The sequence below is a fragment of the Eptesicus fuscus genome, chromosome 7 (genome assembly GCF_027574615.1).
Source record: "Eptesicus fuscus isolate TK198812 chromosome 7, DD_ASM_mEF_20220401, whole genome shotgun sequence".
NCBI lineage: Eukaryota > Metazoa > Chordata > Mammalia > Chiroptera > Vespertilionidae > Eptesicus > Eptesicus fuscus.
In genome coordinates this window covers 55436433-55450311 of record NC_072479.1, presented here as the reverse complement: position 1 = coordinate 55450311, position 13879 = coordinate 55436433, and the positions used below count along the sequence as shown (strand labels likewise).

The 13879-nt window shown below is 47.3% G+C and overlaps 1 protein-coding gene across 1 annotated transcript in view; it reads left to right on the top strand.

Moving 5' to 3' along the window:
* NCKAP1L (NCK associated protein 1 like) overlaps nucleotides 1-9172 on the top strand; it is a 41219-nt gene extending 32047 nt beyond the window's left edge. The window contains exons 28-31 of the mRNA XM_008140805.3: nucleotides 1018-1134; nucleotides 1473-1582; nucleotides 3960-4049; nucleotides 7186-9172. Coding sequence (XP_008139027.2) covers nucleotides 1018-1134; nucleotides 1473-1582; nucleotides 3960-4049; nucleotides 7186-7317 — 449 coding nt within the window. The 3' untranslated portion in view covers nucleotides 7318-9172. The remainder of the gene's footprint in view (nucleotides 1-1017; nucleotides 1135-1472; nucleotides 1583-3959; nucleotides 4050-7185) is intronic.
* The last annotated feature ends 4707 nt before the right edge of the window (nucleotides 9173-13879 follow it).

The following is a 13879-nucleotide window of genomic DNA, read 5'->3' as shown; positions in this document are numbered from 1 at the left end:
GTTGGGGAAATAAGATGAATGCAAATGAAACAAGGAGAGAACAGTACACAGTAGTATATAATTTCATGCTGAGTTGAGTGGTATAGCATCTAGTTCCCCAGAGTGATCTTGTGCTCTCCTCCCACGTAATCACCACGACACTGCTCACTTCTTCCCCAGGTTTCCCACTTGTTCCTCATATTTTCCATTTCACATTTCCCGTGATTAGCACATTCATACTTACACACACTCAGGACCAAGGGACTGGTATTAAGCCCTTTTATAATTTCTAGGTTGGTCCTCCTTCTCTCCTGGTTTTGATGAGACTCTTACCTTTCCCTCCTGCCTCTGTACCTCATCACAGGTGACAGAGTGTCTCCAGACTGCTTGTCAGCAGAGCCCTTTGCTAAGAGCTCTGCTCAGTCACCAGAGGAGGCCTCCAAGGACTCAGGCCCCTCACTAGAAGTGCAGGCTAATCCTGTCCCCTTCAGCAATAAATGACCTGCCTTTAGTGCTTTATAAAGCAACGGTCACCAACCAGTGGTCTGCGGACCACTGTGGTCCGTGAGGTCCGAAAGGTTGGCGACTGCTGTTACAAAGTACTAGAGGCCCGGTGCACAGATTTGTGCACCAGTGGGGTCACTCGGCCTGGCCTGTACCCTCTCGCAATCTGGGACCCCTCAGTGGATGTCGGACTGCTGGTTTCGGCCCTATCCCCATAGGCACTGAGCCTCTAGTATGTATCTAAGATCTTTGGTTAATCTCTTCCTGCCCTCCCCCCTCCCCGCTTCCCTCTGAGATTCATCAGTCTGTTCCATGTTTCCATGCCTGTGTGTTGAGCATCTGCCCCCTGGTGGTCAGTGCGCATCATAGCTACTGGTCAAATAGTTGAACGGTCGAATGGTTTCTTAAGCTTTTATATATATAGATGCTCATAGATATTTCTTATGTGATCCTCAGTAACTCTGTGAAGCAGGACCCCTATAGAGGATGATTCCTGTTGGCCGACCTTACTTCTATTCTTTTCCTTCTTACCAGATACTTCATCCCTTGAAGAAGAATATAAGGTGGCCTGCCTACTCTTGATCTTCCTTGCAGTTTCCCTCCCACTCCTTGCCACAGACCCTTCTTCCTTCTATAGCATTGAGAAGGATGGTAAGTAAGGAGTAGGGTTGAGAAACCAGTGCTGTTTAGGTTACTGTCCTAGGGCAGGGAGATGAGATGGAGACAGGTATCTATCTGGAAAATACAGACTTCTGACTCAGGTGTAAAGTTCTATTTCAAAAAGCACTTGAGAATGGACTATCCATAAAAGTCAATTCCAGTGAAATTTCATAGGAATATCCTTCTCCTAATCTCCAAATGCCTCCTATAGGTGTTAAATAGGGGTGGCCCAGACTGAAAAAATGAAAACTTCTCAGCTGGGTCAGCCTGGGGTGACTCACTTTGTTACCTACTTCTGTTTCTCTCTCCCTCTATCAATAATAACCTAGGTTACAACAACAATATTCACTGCCTGACCAAAGCCATCATCCAGGTGTCTGCTGCACTCTTCACACTCTACAACAAGAACATTGAAACTCACCTCAAGGAATTTCTGGTGGTGAGTGGGTCTAGGTGATAAGGAATGGAAGGTTGCAAAGTCTGGTGAGAATTGGTTTGACTTAAATCCATAGACGGTTATTGTTGAGCAGGCCTTGGAGTCTAATCTCCCATCTAATTCATTCAGTAAGTAATGAGAGGCCACTTTGTGAAAGTTCCCTAACAGCTAGTGTTTCAGCCTCTGCCCCAATGCTTGGAAAGAGCATTGGTCTAAGAGTCAGAAAAATCTGAGTTCGGGTTCTGGATCTGCCAGTAAGAAGTTGTATGACCTCTGAAGAGCCAAACTTTTGGGGCCTCAGTCTTTTCATTTATTAAATAGGGCAGTTAAACTAAATCCACCACTCACTACCTGATCATTAGGATCCTGAGGAGCTTGTTCAAATACAGATTCCTAACCCTTATACAGTTATACTGAATCAGGATATCCTAGGGTGAGTCCAGGTCTCTGTTTTTATTTTTCTCTCTCTTTTTAATAAAAAAATATACTTTTATTGATTTCAGCAAGAAAGGGAGAGGGAGAAAGGAATAGAAACATCAATGAAGAGAGGGATCATTGATGGCTGCCTCCTGCATACTTCCCTACTGGGGATTGAGCCTGCAACTGGGCATATGCCCTGATCAGGAATTGAACTGTGACCTCCTGGTTCATAGGTCGATGCTCACCCACTGCCACACCAGCCAGGCCATGTGTATGTATCTGGTTTAAGTTGCTCTGGTGAAAGAGAGAGGAGAGCTAGAGGGTTTTTTGATTCCTGGTATTGTCATCACTCAAAAGAGAGGAGAGCTAGAGGGTTTTTTGATTCCTGGTATTGTCATCACTCAAAAGCCAGGTCTCTGTTTTTAATAAGATCTCTAGGAGATCTGAAGCACAATAAAGTTGGAGAGACACTGAGTTTTATAAGGTCCTTTCCAACTCTAATACTGACAAAAAACCAAACATTTTTCAAATTCTCAAACTTTATCATAAATCAGAACCACCTAGAAAATTTCTGAATCAGTGAATTAGAGGCAGGGCTGGAAAATTCCCATTTTCAACAAGTTCCCAGGTTATGTTGATGCTGCTCATCCTGGGATCTCACTTTGAGAACCACTGGTCTAGATTATTACTAGGGTTTGGTGCTTACAACCTTAGGCTATGTCCAATTTGTTAAAAAATTGTTTTAAAACAAATTTTAGCCAAAGTTAGACTCCCTGTAACTATCATCATTGATATTAGCTTTGCCTCTGGAAAAACACAGAATAAGTATAATCTCTTTCCATTATTAAAAAAGGTCTGGAGTTTTCCATTCTCAATCCTTCATGGAGGAATCACATCCATACACTTCAGATACAGTGAAATTTCATAGGAATATCCTTCTCCTAATCTCCAAATGCCTCCTATAGGTGTTAAATAGGGGTGGCCCAGACTGAAAAAATGAAAACTCCCACTTGTCTCTCATATTTTCCATTACACATGTCCTGTGATCAGCACATTCGTACTTATACACACTCAGAACCAAGGGACTGGTATTAAGCCCTTTTATAATTTCTAGATTGATCCTCCTTTACCCACAGGGTCCATTACCCACTGTCTCCTTGAGCATTCTTAGCAATAGGGAGCTTATTCATTTGCAAAACATGGTCCTGACTTAAGAGCCAGGGCCTCATCTGCCTCTTTTCAAGAGGAAACACAGTAGGTCATCTTCTCTCAAGAATCATACCATTGTCTTGAGAAGCACATGTTGGGGACTTGGAAGCTTAGTGAGTGGGTCTCTATTTAAACTGAAACAGCCAGTCAGACAGATGGACTCTGAGCATATTAGACATAAAGAGGACTCACACCAGATCTCTCTGCTTCCCTTTACCCTTCTTGTTTGCTAAATTCAGGAAATCTGAATCTGGGATACAATTAATCATGTTTATTCCCCCCTCTTTGACTTGCTGGGGACCTGGAGGTGAATGGAGAGGACGGGTGGATATTCGGGAGTTGACAGAAGGAGAATAACAAGCGGACTGTGTCTGAATCAGAGGCCAGGCTCTGTCTCTAGTCCGGTGGGGAGTCAGCTGTAAACAGCCCGATGACAGTGGTGTCTGGAGGCTGCCTAGGAAAAGAGATGAATCTCCTGGCATAAAGCATTACCTGCCTTTGTTCGAAATTCTTCCCTCCCCCTTGCAATCTCTCCCCCAGCCCCCCAGGCAACCTCCTGTTGTCCACACTGGCTGGCTTACAGGCCACGTGAATCTCTGAAACCTAGGGAATTTGCCGCTTTTCCACCCTGAGTCTCCAGGAACATCCCAGTCCTTCTTTTCTCCTTGATCTTTTAACTTCCTGTAGCCTGAGGCTGTCCTACTCTGACCTCCATAAAAAACTGCTTCCCTTACAAACTCTTCCCTTACAGGTGGCCTCCGTCAGCCTCCTGCAGCTGGGCCAGGAGACTGACAAGATTAAAACCAGAAATCGGGAATCCATTTCTCTGCTCATGCGCTTGGTATGTATCTGGTTTAAGTTGCTCTGGTGAAAGAGAGAGGAGAGCTAGAGGGTTTTTTGATTCCTGGTATTGTCATCACTCAAAAGCATTAACTAAGAATTTAATTCTGCCCGATCCTCTGGGTCTAGTCTTCATATCCGGTTGACATTCTAGACGTGTTCTGTAATCTCAAGGTAGCGTCTTCAAGGATTTCTCTGCAGGACAGGGCCTTCCTGGCCCTTAGCTGACTGGGTCCCTTTTCCTGCAATGTTCTGGAGCCTGACCTGGTGGGGCAGCTGTGTCCCTTCGCCATAACTACTTCCCCAGTGCACATTTGGCTTTACTTGACCACTTCCTACCACCTTATTTCTTGTCCTTAAAGAGTATTATGAAGAGGATGCTGAATAGCACAGAGCTGAACTGGGGGAGAGGGAGGAGGGCTCTGATGAGAAAGGGCTCTTAGATGAAAAGCTATAAGGTGGGGAGCGAGGTGAGCCAGGCATCAGGCAGCTCCTGCTAGCTCTTCTTTCTTCACAAGCTGTGGGCTTTTCCCTGCTTTGGCAGAAAGTTCTGGGAACTCTGACTCAGTTAATTTTTTGAAAATCTTTTCCCCATGATCCTGTTTCCCTCCTCAACACACTTACTCATTGTTTTGCTCTAAAAGTCCAATTCTCCAGGTTAGTACTGCACTTAGCTGTGGTGGAGGGGTTCCTGCCCTGGGTCCTGTGTGTAAGAGGCCCTCCTCTGGCCTATGGGGAGAGGATATGCACACCTGGAGGTTGAAATATAGACTAGTATAGCTTATTTGATTTATTTAGTCATATGGTATGTGGCCTTCCATTTGGACTGTTGGCCCAGGACCACAAATGTTAGGAGCAGGCATACCTGGGACTGCCCCTGGTTTCCTTTAAATATATGGGCACTGTGGTATCCATGTCTCAGTTCCTCCTGCTAGAAAAAGGCCTAGGTTGGGCTGATGAAGGATTATGGTGGGGAAAAGAATGGACATGAAGGTATGTGTGTGGCGGTGTGTGGGTGAGGGGTGAGAGGACAGAGGAGGCAAATGAGGGCAAATGCTAGTATTGTGCTAGAGAGAGCACAATTTTTGGATCAAGTTAATTAACCTTTTGAGACTGATTCTTTGTCCATAAAAGTGGACAATAATTTTTAGGATAGGGTGGTTAGTATTCATGAAATAACACTAGTATATGTGAAAGTGCTTAGTATATAATAGATGCTCAGGAAATGTTAGTTCCCTCTCTCTGCTGTTCATTTTAGTTTCTGGATGGTTAAGCATGTCTTCATTTTCTTGGGCAGTTTTCAGCTCTGTAGGGTTGGAGGTGATTCTGTATTGCCACCCAGCCTGTCCTCTTCCTTCCGCTTTGCTCCCTCCTCCCCCCCATCCCCAGAGTATGAGGAGGCAGCTGCCCCTTGTGGCACTGCAGTGAGGCCTGCAGAGTGGCTGGAACAGAGAGCTAGGTCCTAACCAGGCGCTTTTTATTGGAGGGAGTGACAGAGGGACTAGCTGCTACAAAGCAATTTAAATGCAAATGTTTCCACAGAGCAATTGGAAATTACTGAAGGGGAAGGAGCTGTGTTCTGATATAAGAGGCTACTCATGTGGCCCCAAATCCTAGTCAGGCACTTCTCTCCCGCCCCCGGGGTCTTTCTATCTTGGCTGTCAAGCCCAGTATTGCCAACGTGTTCCTGGGTTTCACAGGGGAAAGAGATGACTCAGTCATAGAATCGTGGAATCTTAGATGTCAGAATGTGGCCAGATCCTGGCAAGTAGTCCTGTCCTTACAATTCATAGGTGAGGAAACCGAGGACAGGAAGAGAAAGATGACATTCAAGGTCTCCCCCAAGATATATGGGCAGATTTGGGACTACAAGTTTCTTAGCCTTCATTCTAGGGCTGTTTCCACTACTATGAACCTCTTCAGTCAGGAGCCCTGTTATCTTCTGTGCTTAATGGAGCAAAGAATAGGAAGTCTTGGGCCAGTGAATCCTTCTTGAAGCTGTCACTCATTTCCCTGTACCCGAGGGTTGTATCCTGGAAAAGAGATCTGATCTCTGTCTGGCTTAAGGTTTCAAAGTCTTGCCTAGCAAAAAATTCTTTCCTTTATCCAACCTAAGACCAGAGCCACCGTGTTACTGGCAGATTTCCTCCCCTCAGCCTGTAATGTCTGCTCTTCTGGGGCTGTTGTGTGTATTGTGTGTGCATGTGCTTGAGAATAGCAGGACCTTACACATTTTAAAGCCTGAAAAGGACTTCAGAGAGAGAAACATGTTAGAGTAGATATGGTAAGTTCTCTTTTCTGAGTGAATTTTCAGGACTTGAAACACCAGCCATATTGGGGAGGCCCCATCTGTGTGAATTGCCAGAGGATATGGGACACTTCTCTCCAGAGTGTGTCTTTGAGTCCCAAACCTCTTGATGAGGAGAGTACTGAAGGAAATACACCCTGTTCCTTCCTCAGAGGCGGGGACCCTCCAGCCAAGGCTAGGTGGCACAGCTCTTTGCTAATATGCCCTCCTACCCCGTCTTATCCAGGCATCTTGATCTGTCTTTCTGCTTGGCTGTGGGGGCTGCTGGGATTATTACCACAGTACATGAGCTTCTAATTAAACTAATTAATCATGCCTGCTCCTTTATGCAGCATCCTTACTGCTCCACAAGCACTGCACTGAGGGAGGGAGGGCACCGAGGCCCAGCACAAGAGGACTGTTGGGGATTCCAGGCCCCCCTTTCTTGGCCTGAAACAGCCATTATTTCTTTCCCTGCCAAGCTTTGTCATTATCACTTTTACTCATCCTTACCTGCATCTGTGCTGCCCACCTACCTATGTTTTAGCCTCCAGAACAGGAGAGAATGGGTTTTTCTGCCACAAGGGAAGCGTTTCTTTCCTGCCTTCTGCTTCGGAGCCTTTCATATAACCTTGAGGAGGAGGACAGGGGCCATTATAATGGAGGTGAAGAGGCCACATTACTTTCCTAGAGCTGAACCAAGTGGGGGGAAACAGGAAGTGTGACTTGGAACCCTGTTCACTGTAACTGGGAGGGCCTCAGAGGGCCCAGGGGACTGAATGAAGAGGAACGGGTGTCACAGAGGTATGCCCTATCTGAGGTTCTCATCTCTTGGCCCCTTCTCTTCCAGGTGGTGGAGGAGTCCTCCTTTCTGACCCTGGACATGCTGGAGTCCTGTTTCCCTTACGTCCTGCTTCGAAATGCCTATCGGGAGGTGTCTCGGACCTACCACCTGAACCGAGTGTTAGCCAGTGCCCACTGAAGGGCCCTTTGGACCTGCCTACACCCATGCCATACTGGAAGCTGTGGGCATTTTCTCAAGGGGTGGGGAAGGGGTGGGGTCTGGAGCCAGAGCAGATGAACAGGCATATGGACGAATAGTCCAGGGCTGAGAAATCATCGAGAAGTGGGGCGGGCTGGGGGAATGGAGGACAGTTAGTAGGGGCATGGGGCCAAGAGTGTGGATTTTTACAATGAAAAAACCGAGTACAAAATATGTTTCTGTTTCCTGGTGAGTAGAGCTTGAGCTCTGACTGGCATGGGTTTCTCCGACGACCTTCATCACTATTGTAGGATAATGCAGGCGGACGGAGATGATCAATCATCATATTAAACCATAACGAGCTTATAATCCTCCCACTGGAGCTGCTATTGTCTCCTGCACATTCATTAGGACGATTATCTCCTCTCTTCCTTTTCCAAAAGTGTTCAGCAAATATTCAGCCTGTTCCTACTGCAAAGTCACAGCAAAGGAACCCCTCTTTTCCTTTGTGGGGTCACTTTTAGGAGTCATAGGCCTCTTCCTCTGCCTCCAGCTCCCCTGCCTACATGGGCAATGAGAGATATTCACTACCCCAAAACTTTTCACCTGCCCCACACACTTTGTGGGTAACAAGTAAGTTCTCCCATCTGCTTAATTTTCACCCCTCCTGACATCACCAAAACCCAGAGCAGAGGGTCAGTCTAGGTCACATGACAACAAATTGGATCAGAGTCATGTGGTTTCCTTCCTGGACCATTTTGGATACTCTTCCTTATATCTGGAGGGACTGATTTAACCCAAATCCCCTTGTTGTCTTGGGTACAGCTGTTGCTCCAGGCAGGGATTTCTCTTCTAGATCTTAAATTTCACAGACCTCATTAGGTTATAGAGCCCTGAGAGTGGGTATACTTGAGGGAGTACAAGCTGTTTCAACTTAGCCCTTTTCTGCACTAATTAGAATTTCAAGTGTCACAAAGCCTGGGGCGTTCAAGATAGCACTAAACTAGATTTAGTTAACCCCTTGGCAGGAAACAGTGGCCTTCATTGCATCACTTCTGCGCACCACTGCCAGGGAGGCTGGAGCAACAGATAATAGATGTCACAGGTATAGAGAGGTTGGAATGGCAAATAACTAGTTGATTAATCAGGGTCATGTTAGGACTTCCACGATAAAAAGGAAGCAATTATTGATTTTCAGCAAAACCATCTGGCTTTTATTAAAGCTATTTAATAGCTGTTTTTGGACTTTATATGCATGTTTGATTTTTATTTCTCGAGACCCAGGCTTAGTCCATACTTTTAAAACTTGGCACCCATAACCAGTACCCAAGTTTTTCTTAGCAACAACTGTCTGCTCTTTAGGATAGAAGCAACAGAGGATCCTGCTTCGTGCCTCAGCAAGTTGTCCTTCCTTGCAGCGGAAAGGACATTATGTTCTAAGGAGTGATTCAGGGTCAGGCCTACTGAGACTGAGGGCAAAGTTGATGAGGAAGAGGAGGCTCAAAAGTATCTGAACAACCTCTCTTAAACACATGTCTCTGCTGGGATCATCATTTTGAGGAGATGGAGACCCCTTTTTCATCTACATGTGGAACTGCTTAAAAGGAGCCTCCCAGAGGACCGAAGACAAGTTGCTGCAGGGGAATAGAGGGTAGACATAATATCTATTTTTTAAATTAAAAATTATATTGAGCCCAGCCGGCGTGGCTCAGTGTTAAGCATCAACCTATGTACCAGGAGGTCGCAGTTCGATATTCTGTCGGGGGGAGAAGGGGCGCCCGTGCAGGAGGCAGCCAATCAATGGTCCTCTCTCATCATTGATGCTTCTATCTCTCTCTCTCCCTCTCCCTTCCTCTCTGAAATCAATAAAAACATATTTTAAAAAATTATATTGAAATAGTTAATCCAATGAACTAATGCAGAGAGATACTGTGTATCTTTACCAGTTTCCCTCAATGGTAACATCTTGCAGAAGCGATAGTATACTATCATAACCAGGATATTGGCAGTGACACCATCCACTGAGCTTATTCAGATCTCCCCAGCTTTACTTAGAGTCATTTCTCTGTGTATGTATTTAGTTCTGTGCAGCTGTCTCACATGTAGGTTTGTGTATCCACCACTTCGATCAAGATGCAGACCAGTTCCAACACCACAAGGATCCCTCATGTTGCTCTTTTATAACAACACCCACTTCCCTCCTGCAGCCTCTTCCCCTTCCCAAACCCTTGGCAACACAAATCTTTCCTCTTTTCAAAAATGTCATTTGTCATAATATTTCTTTATAAACATATAATTACACATACATTTCTCTACCACATACACTTTTTTCAAAGTGTTCTTGCATCCTTATGATATTTCTGCAAGGTAGCCAGGGGAGGCTTCCTTATTTCAGGCCAGTGAACAGATTTTGGACGTTAAATGACTTAATGAAGGTCATGGTTAGCAGTACATGTAGACCTGGGAGCTGAGTCTGATACTCAGTCCTAGACCTTTTCTCCCTGTCCAGATGGCCTCTTATTCTGGGAAGACTTAGTTGTCAGCATCCAGAGACCCTAGAACAAGCAAACATAGGAGAAGGTTAGGACAAGATGGCCTTACCCTCTTGAAACAAAATATGAATGCCTAGATGTAACAGGACCTATCAGCACTTTAGGCAATTTGCTTTCTAGGCCAGGATGGTCTCTGACCCCTTGCAACCCAGGACACAATCAACTGTGAACTTCTTTCTGCTCTCAGATCCCCAACTTGCTTTGTTCAGGCCTAAAAGGATCTGAGACATGAGTATCAGGGAGAAATTCTGACCTTGAATGCTTGTCTTGCAGGCAGAGTAGGCTGTAGCCTCAGCGATTTCATTAGTGCAGTGTTTTCATTACAATCTCCATTAACTTGTTTGCAGCAATGAGATGGAATTATCCTCCCTACCAGGCCTGTGGCGAGATGCTTGCAGAGGAGCTCCCAATCCTTTGGGCAATAAAGACACGATGGTGTTCAGTCCAGTGGGCAGGTGAGGGCAGCCTCTAAATGCAGTGGGTCTGCGGCCTGGACAAGGGGGTGTATCTTTGGCACTTTGCCCAGCTGCGGTTTGAGCTGTACCTGGGAGAGGGAGATCCCAGCTCAAGTCAAGACTTCCTTAACCTTAGGCCCTCATGCCTGTATCAGTTCTTCTCCAACGAAGTTTCACTTTGAGAAGAAGCTGGCACATGGCTGAGATGCACTCAGGAGGTGGGGGGGGAAGAGTGTTCTTCCAGTCCTCCTCCCCACAGGGCCTCCTGCTCCTCCTAAGTACCTGTCATCAAAGGAGATGAAGATGAACCCCCCTGCAGCCCCCACACTTCAAGGAGTTGTCAAGCACTCTCCCTCCCACCTGCATAGGAAGCTGGAGCAGCAGGCCACGTTGCAGGTTGAGGAAGTCAGAAGTTAACTTGAGCTGAGTTTGCAGCTCTGGAGAGGCTGAGGAGCAGGCTTTTCTTTTGTCACTTTGGAAGGAGAGGATTGTGAGGCCTCCCCTTGAAATAGCATTCCCGTAGGAGGCAGATCACATCCATCCGTCACCACTGCCAACATGTCATTTTTGGTCTCCATCAAACTCAAAGCTTGTTGGGAAGGATTGTGGGGTTAGGGGAGTGAGGAGGCACGGTCTCCAAGGAGCAGGGGCAGTTTGTAAGCTGAAAAGGAGAGGAAGGAGGTTGGGCAGAGGAGCCTGGGAAAAGTGGGGGCAGGGGACAGGAGGAGAAGACAGGGAGAGAAGAATAGCAGGTTTTTTAAGCCTATGAATGGAACAAATATACCTTGTCTAAAGGGAGGGTAAGACAGAAATGGGATTGGATTGTAAGAGGAATGGGGTTGAGGTTAGACACCAGGAATGGTGACTAGAGAAAAAGAAAGAAAGAGAGCACAGAATGGAAAAGCACTAGAAAAAAGGTTGGGAGACTTGGCCCAGGCTTTGTTGCTTACTCTCTGTGGGACCACATAATTATTCTGGGCTTAGTTTTCCCATTTGTTAAATGAAGGGGGTTAGACTAGATCCGTGGTCGTCAAACTGCGGCTCACGAGCCACATGCGGCTCTTTGGCCCGTTGAGTGTGGCTCTTCCACAAACTACCACGGCCTGGGTGAGTCTATTTTGAAGAAGTGGCGTTAGAAGAAGTTTAAGTTTAAAAAATTTGGCTCTCAAAAGAAATTTCAATCGTTGTACTGTTGGTATTTGGCTCTGTTGACTAATGAGTTTGCCGACCACTGGACTAGATGGAGTCTAAAGTCTCCTTTACAAGTGACTTTTAAAATAAATATATTTTTATTGATTTAAGGGAGAGGGAGAGATAGATAGGAACAGCAATGATGAGAGAGTCATTGATCAGCTTCTCCTGCATTCCCCACACTGGGGATCAAGCCCCCTAACCCCCACCCCAGTCATGTGCCCTGACCAGGAGTCGAACCGTGACCTCCTGGTTCATGGGTCGATGCTCAACCACTGAGCCATGCTGGCAGGGCTACAAATAACTTTTGGGGGTGTGTGAATTTTTCTTTTCTTAAAATGGGTTAGAAGATGGGGGCCTGGGAGAGCAGGGGTGGGATATACCACTGTGTTGACGTGAAAATACCTGCTTAATTTGGGAATCTCTTTAGTTCTAATCCTAATTTTCTTTTCTTGTTAATCCTCACCCAAGGATATTTCTTCCATTGATTTTTAGAGAGAGTGGGACGGAGGGAGGAAGAGAGAGAGAGAAACATCCATGTGAGAGAGACACATGGATTGATTGCCTTCCACACGCGCCCCGACTAGGGCCGGGTATTCAACCTGCAACCCAGGTAGTGCCCCTTGACCAGGAATCGAACCCGAGACCCTTCAGTGTGCCGGCCGATGCTGTAACTACTGAAACACACTGGCCAGGGCTCTAGCTCATTCTTTTTCAATTGATAAGGACTGCAATTACTCTCAAATGTTGAGAATTGGATTGTGTAGGAGTCTGACTGGGATCTCAGATGCAGCTATGTCTTGGCTGGCACTGTTCCTGGCAAGAGGGGAAGGGTGTGTGTGATGAAGTTAGATGGACAGAGACGGGGGAGTCCCAGTATTCTTCCAGAGTTTTCTCCATCTCTGCCTCTGCCATCTCCTGCTGTCTCTGTACTTCTGGGAGCTGGTTCTGCTGATACTTTCCAGTCCTGCTGGTCTGCAGGCCCGGCCTAACCTAGCTGCCTAAAAGGCAGTTCTCGAATGTTGGGAGTCTTCACCCTGTCACTTCACTTCTGTGTGTTTTTTTTCTTTTCTTTTTTTTTTTTTTCATACTCCAGTGCTTGGGAAGGGGGGAGCCTCCCCCTGATATTTAGAACGGAGTAAATATCTTCTCCTGACCACCCCTCCTTCCAATCGCCACAGTTCTTGGAATTAAAACTCACACCCTGGGATCCTGGACGAGTTAGGGCACACATCTCCACCTTCTGTGTACACAGGATTTCCCCAATGCCAGAGCAGGTGGTCATTAAGGGGAACAATTCTAAGGAATGCTGAGGTGGTTCCTGCCAGAGTCCAAAGTAGGACTCAGTTTGATGGAAGAGGCTTTGTCCTGTTACAAAGTCTTGAGTTCAGTTCCAGGTCCTGCATTCTAAAAGTGTTTTGAGCAGCTAGGCTGTTTTGTGCTGGGCCCCCAGCCACCAGATTTCTTTCACCGAAGACAGACTAAGAGGAAATAATCTGGAAAGGCTGCAGGAGGGGCTGAGATGAACGATTGGGAATGATTTCCTGGCCCTTAGGGAGTTATATTTAACCAAAAGAAGACGTGGTGCTGCCTGCTCTGGTGGATTCTCTCTGGAAAGCTTTAAACTTTGGAGAAACTTCCGCGGCCAGGAGGGAAGTTAGACACCAGCAGGAAGGCCACAGCGAGGAGGACATGTCAGGAAGACCAAGCAAGTGGAAAAAAGCTAACCGCAAAAAGGAGTGGGATACCATGCAACTCAGAGCAGACCCTGAACTTTTCAAAGGCCGGAGCCCACTGGGAGCCTGGTCCGGGGCTGGGTTCTGATGGTGGTGGCTTCCCTCGGCCAGAGCGCCAGGCCACACCCCCCTCCCAAGGCAGAGAGGGGCGGACTCCCGTCCCTACCCGCCTCTCACACGGGACCCTAGGCACATGCGAATACATGAAACCCACACGCGCGTACACAGAAACTCAAAACGCACAACAAGAGAACCCACGCAACACCCACAGCGAAGTCCTGCCGCCGCCGCCTGCGATGCGCCGGGTAAACACGCACTTACATCCCCCCGCGGCGGCACGCACAGCCTCTCATCCCGGGCGCGGGGTGCGCGCGCCCGCCCTCGGGCGCTTTTGTCTCTGTGAGCCCCCGGCTTCCAATCGTTCCCCTGGGAGGAGTGGCTGCCAGGAGTGAGAGACGAGCGGGCAGGCCGACGAGAAGGGAGAGGAGCGGAGGGCGGGGGAACCGGCCGGGGGAGGAGGGGAGACGGAGGAGGCGGCTCCGGCTGCGCGCGGCAGCGGCGGCGCGGAGAGCTTGGACCGGGAGCCCAGAGCTCGGCTGGGCAGCGGGAGAGGAGGAGCCGCAGGAAC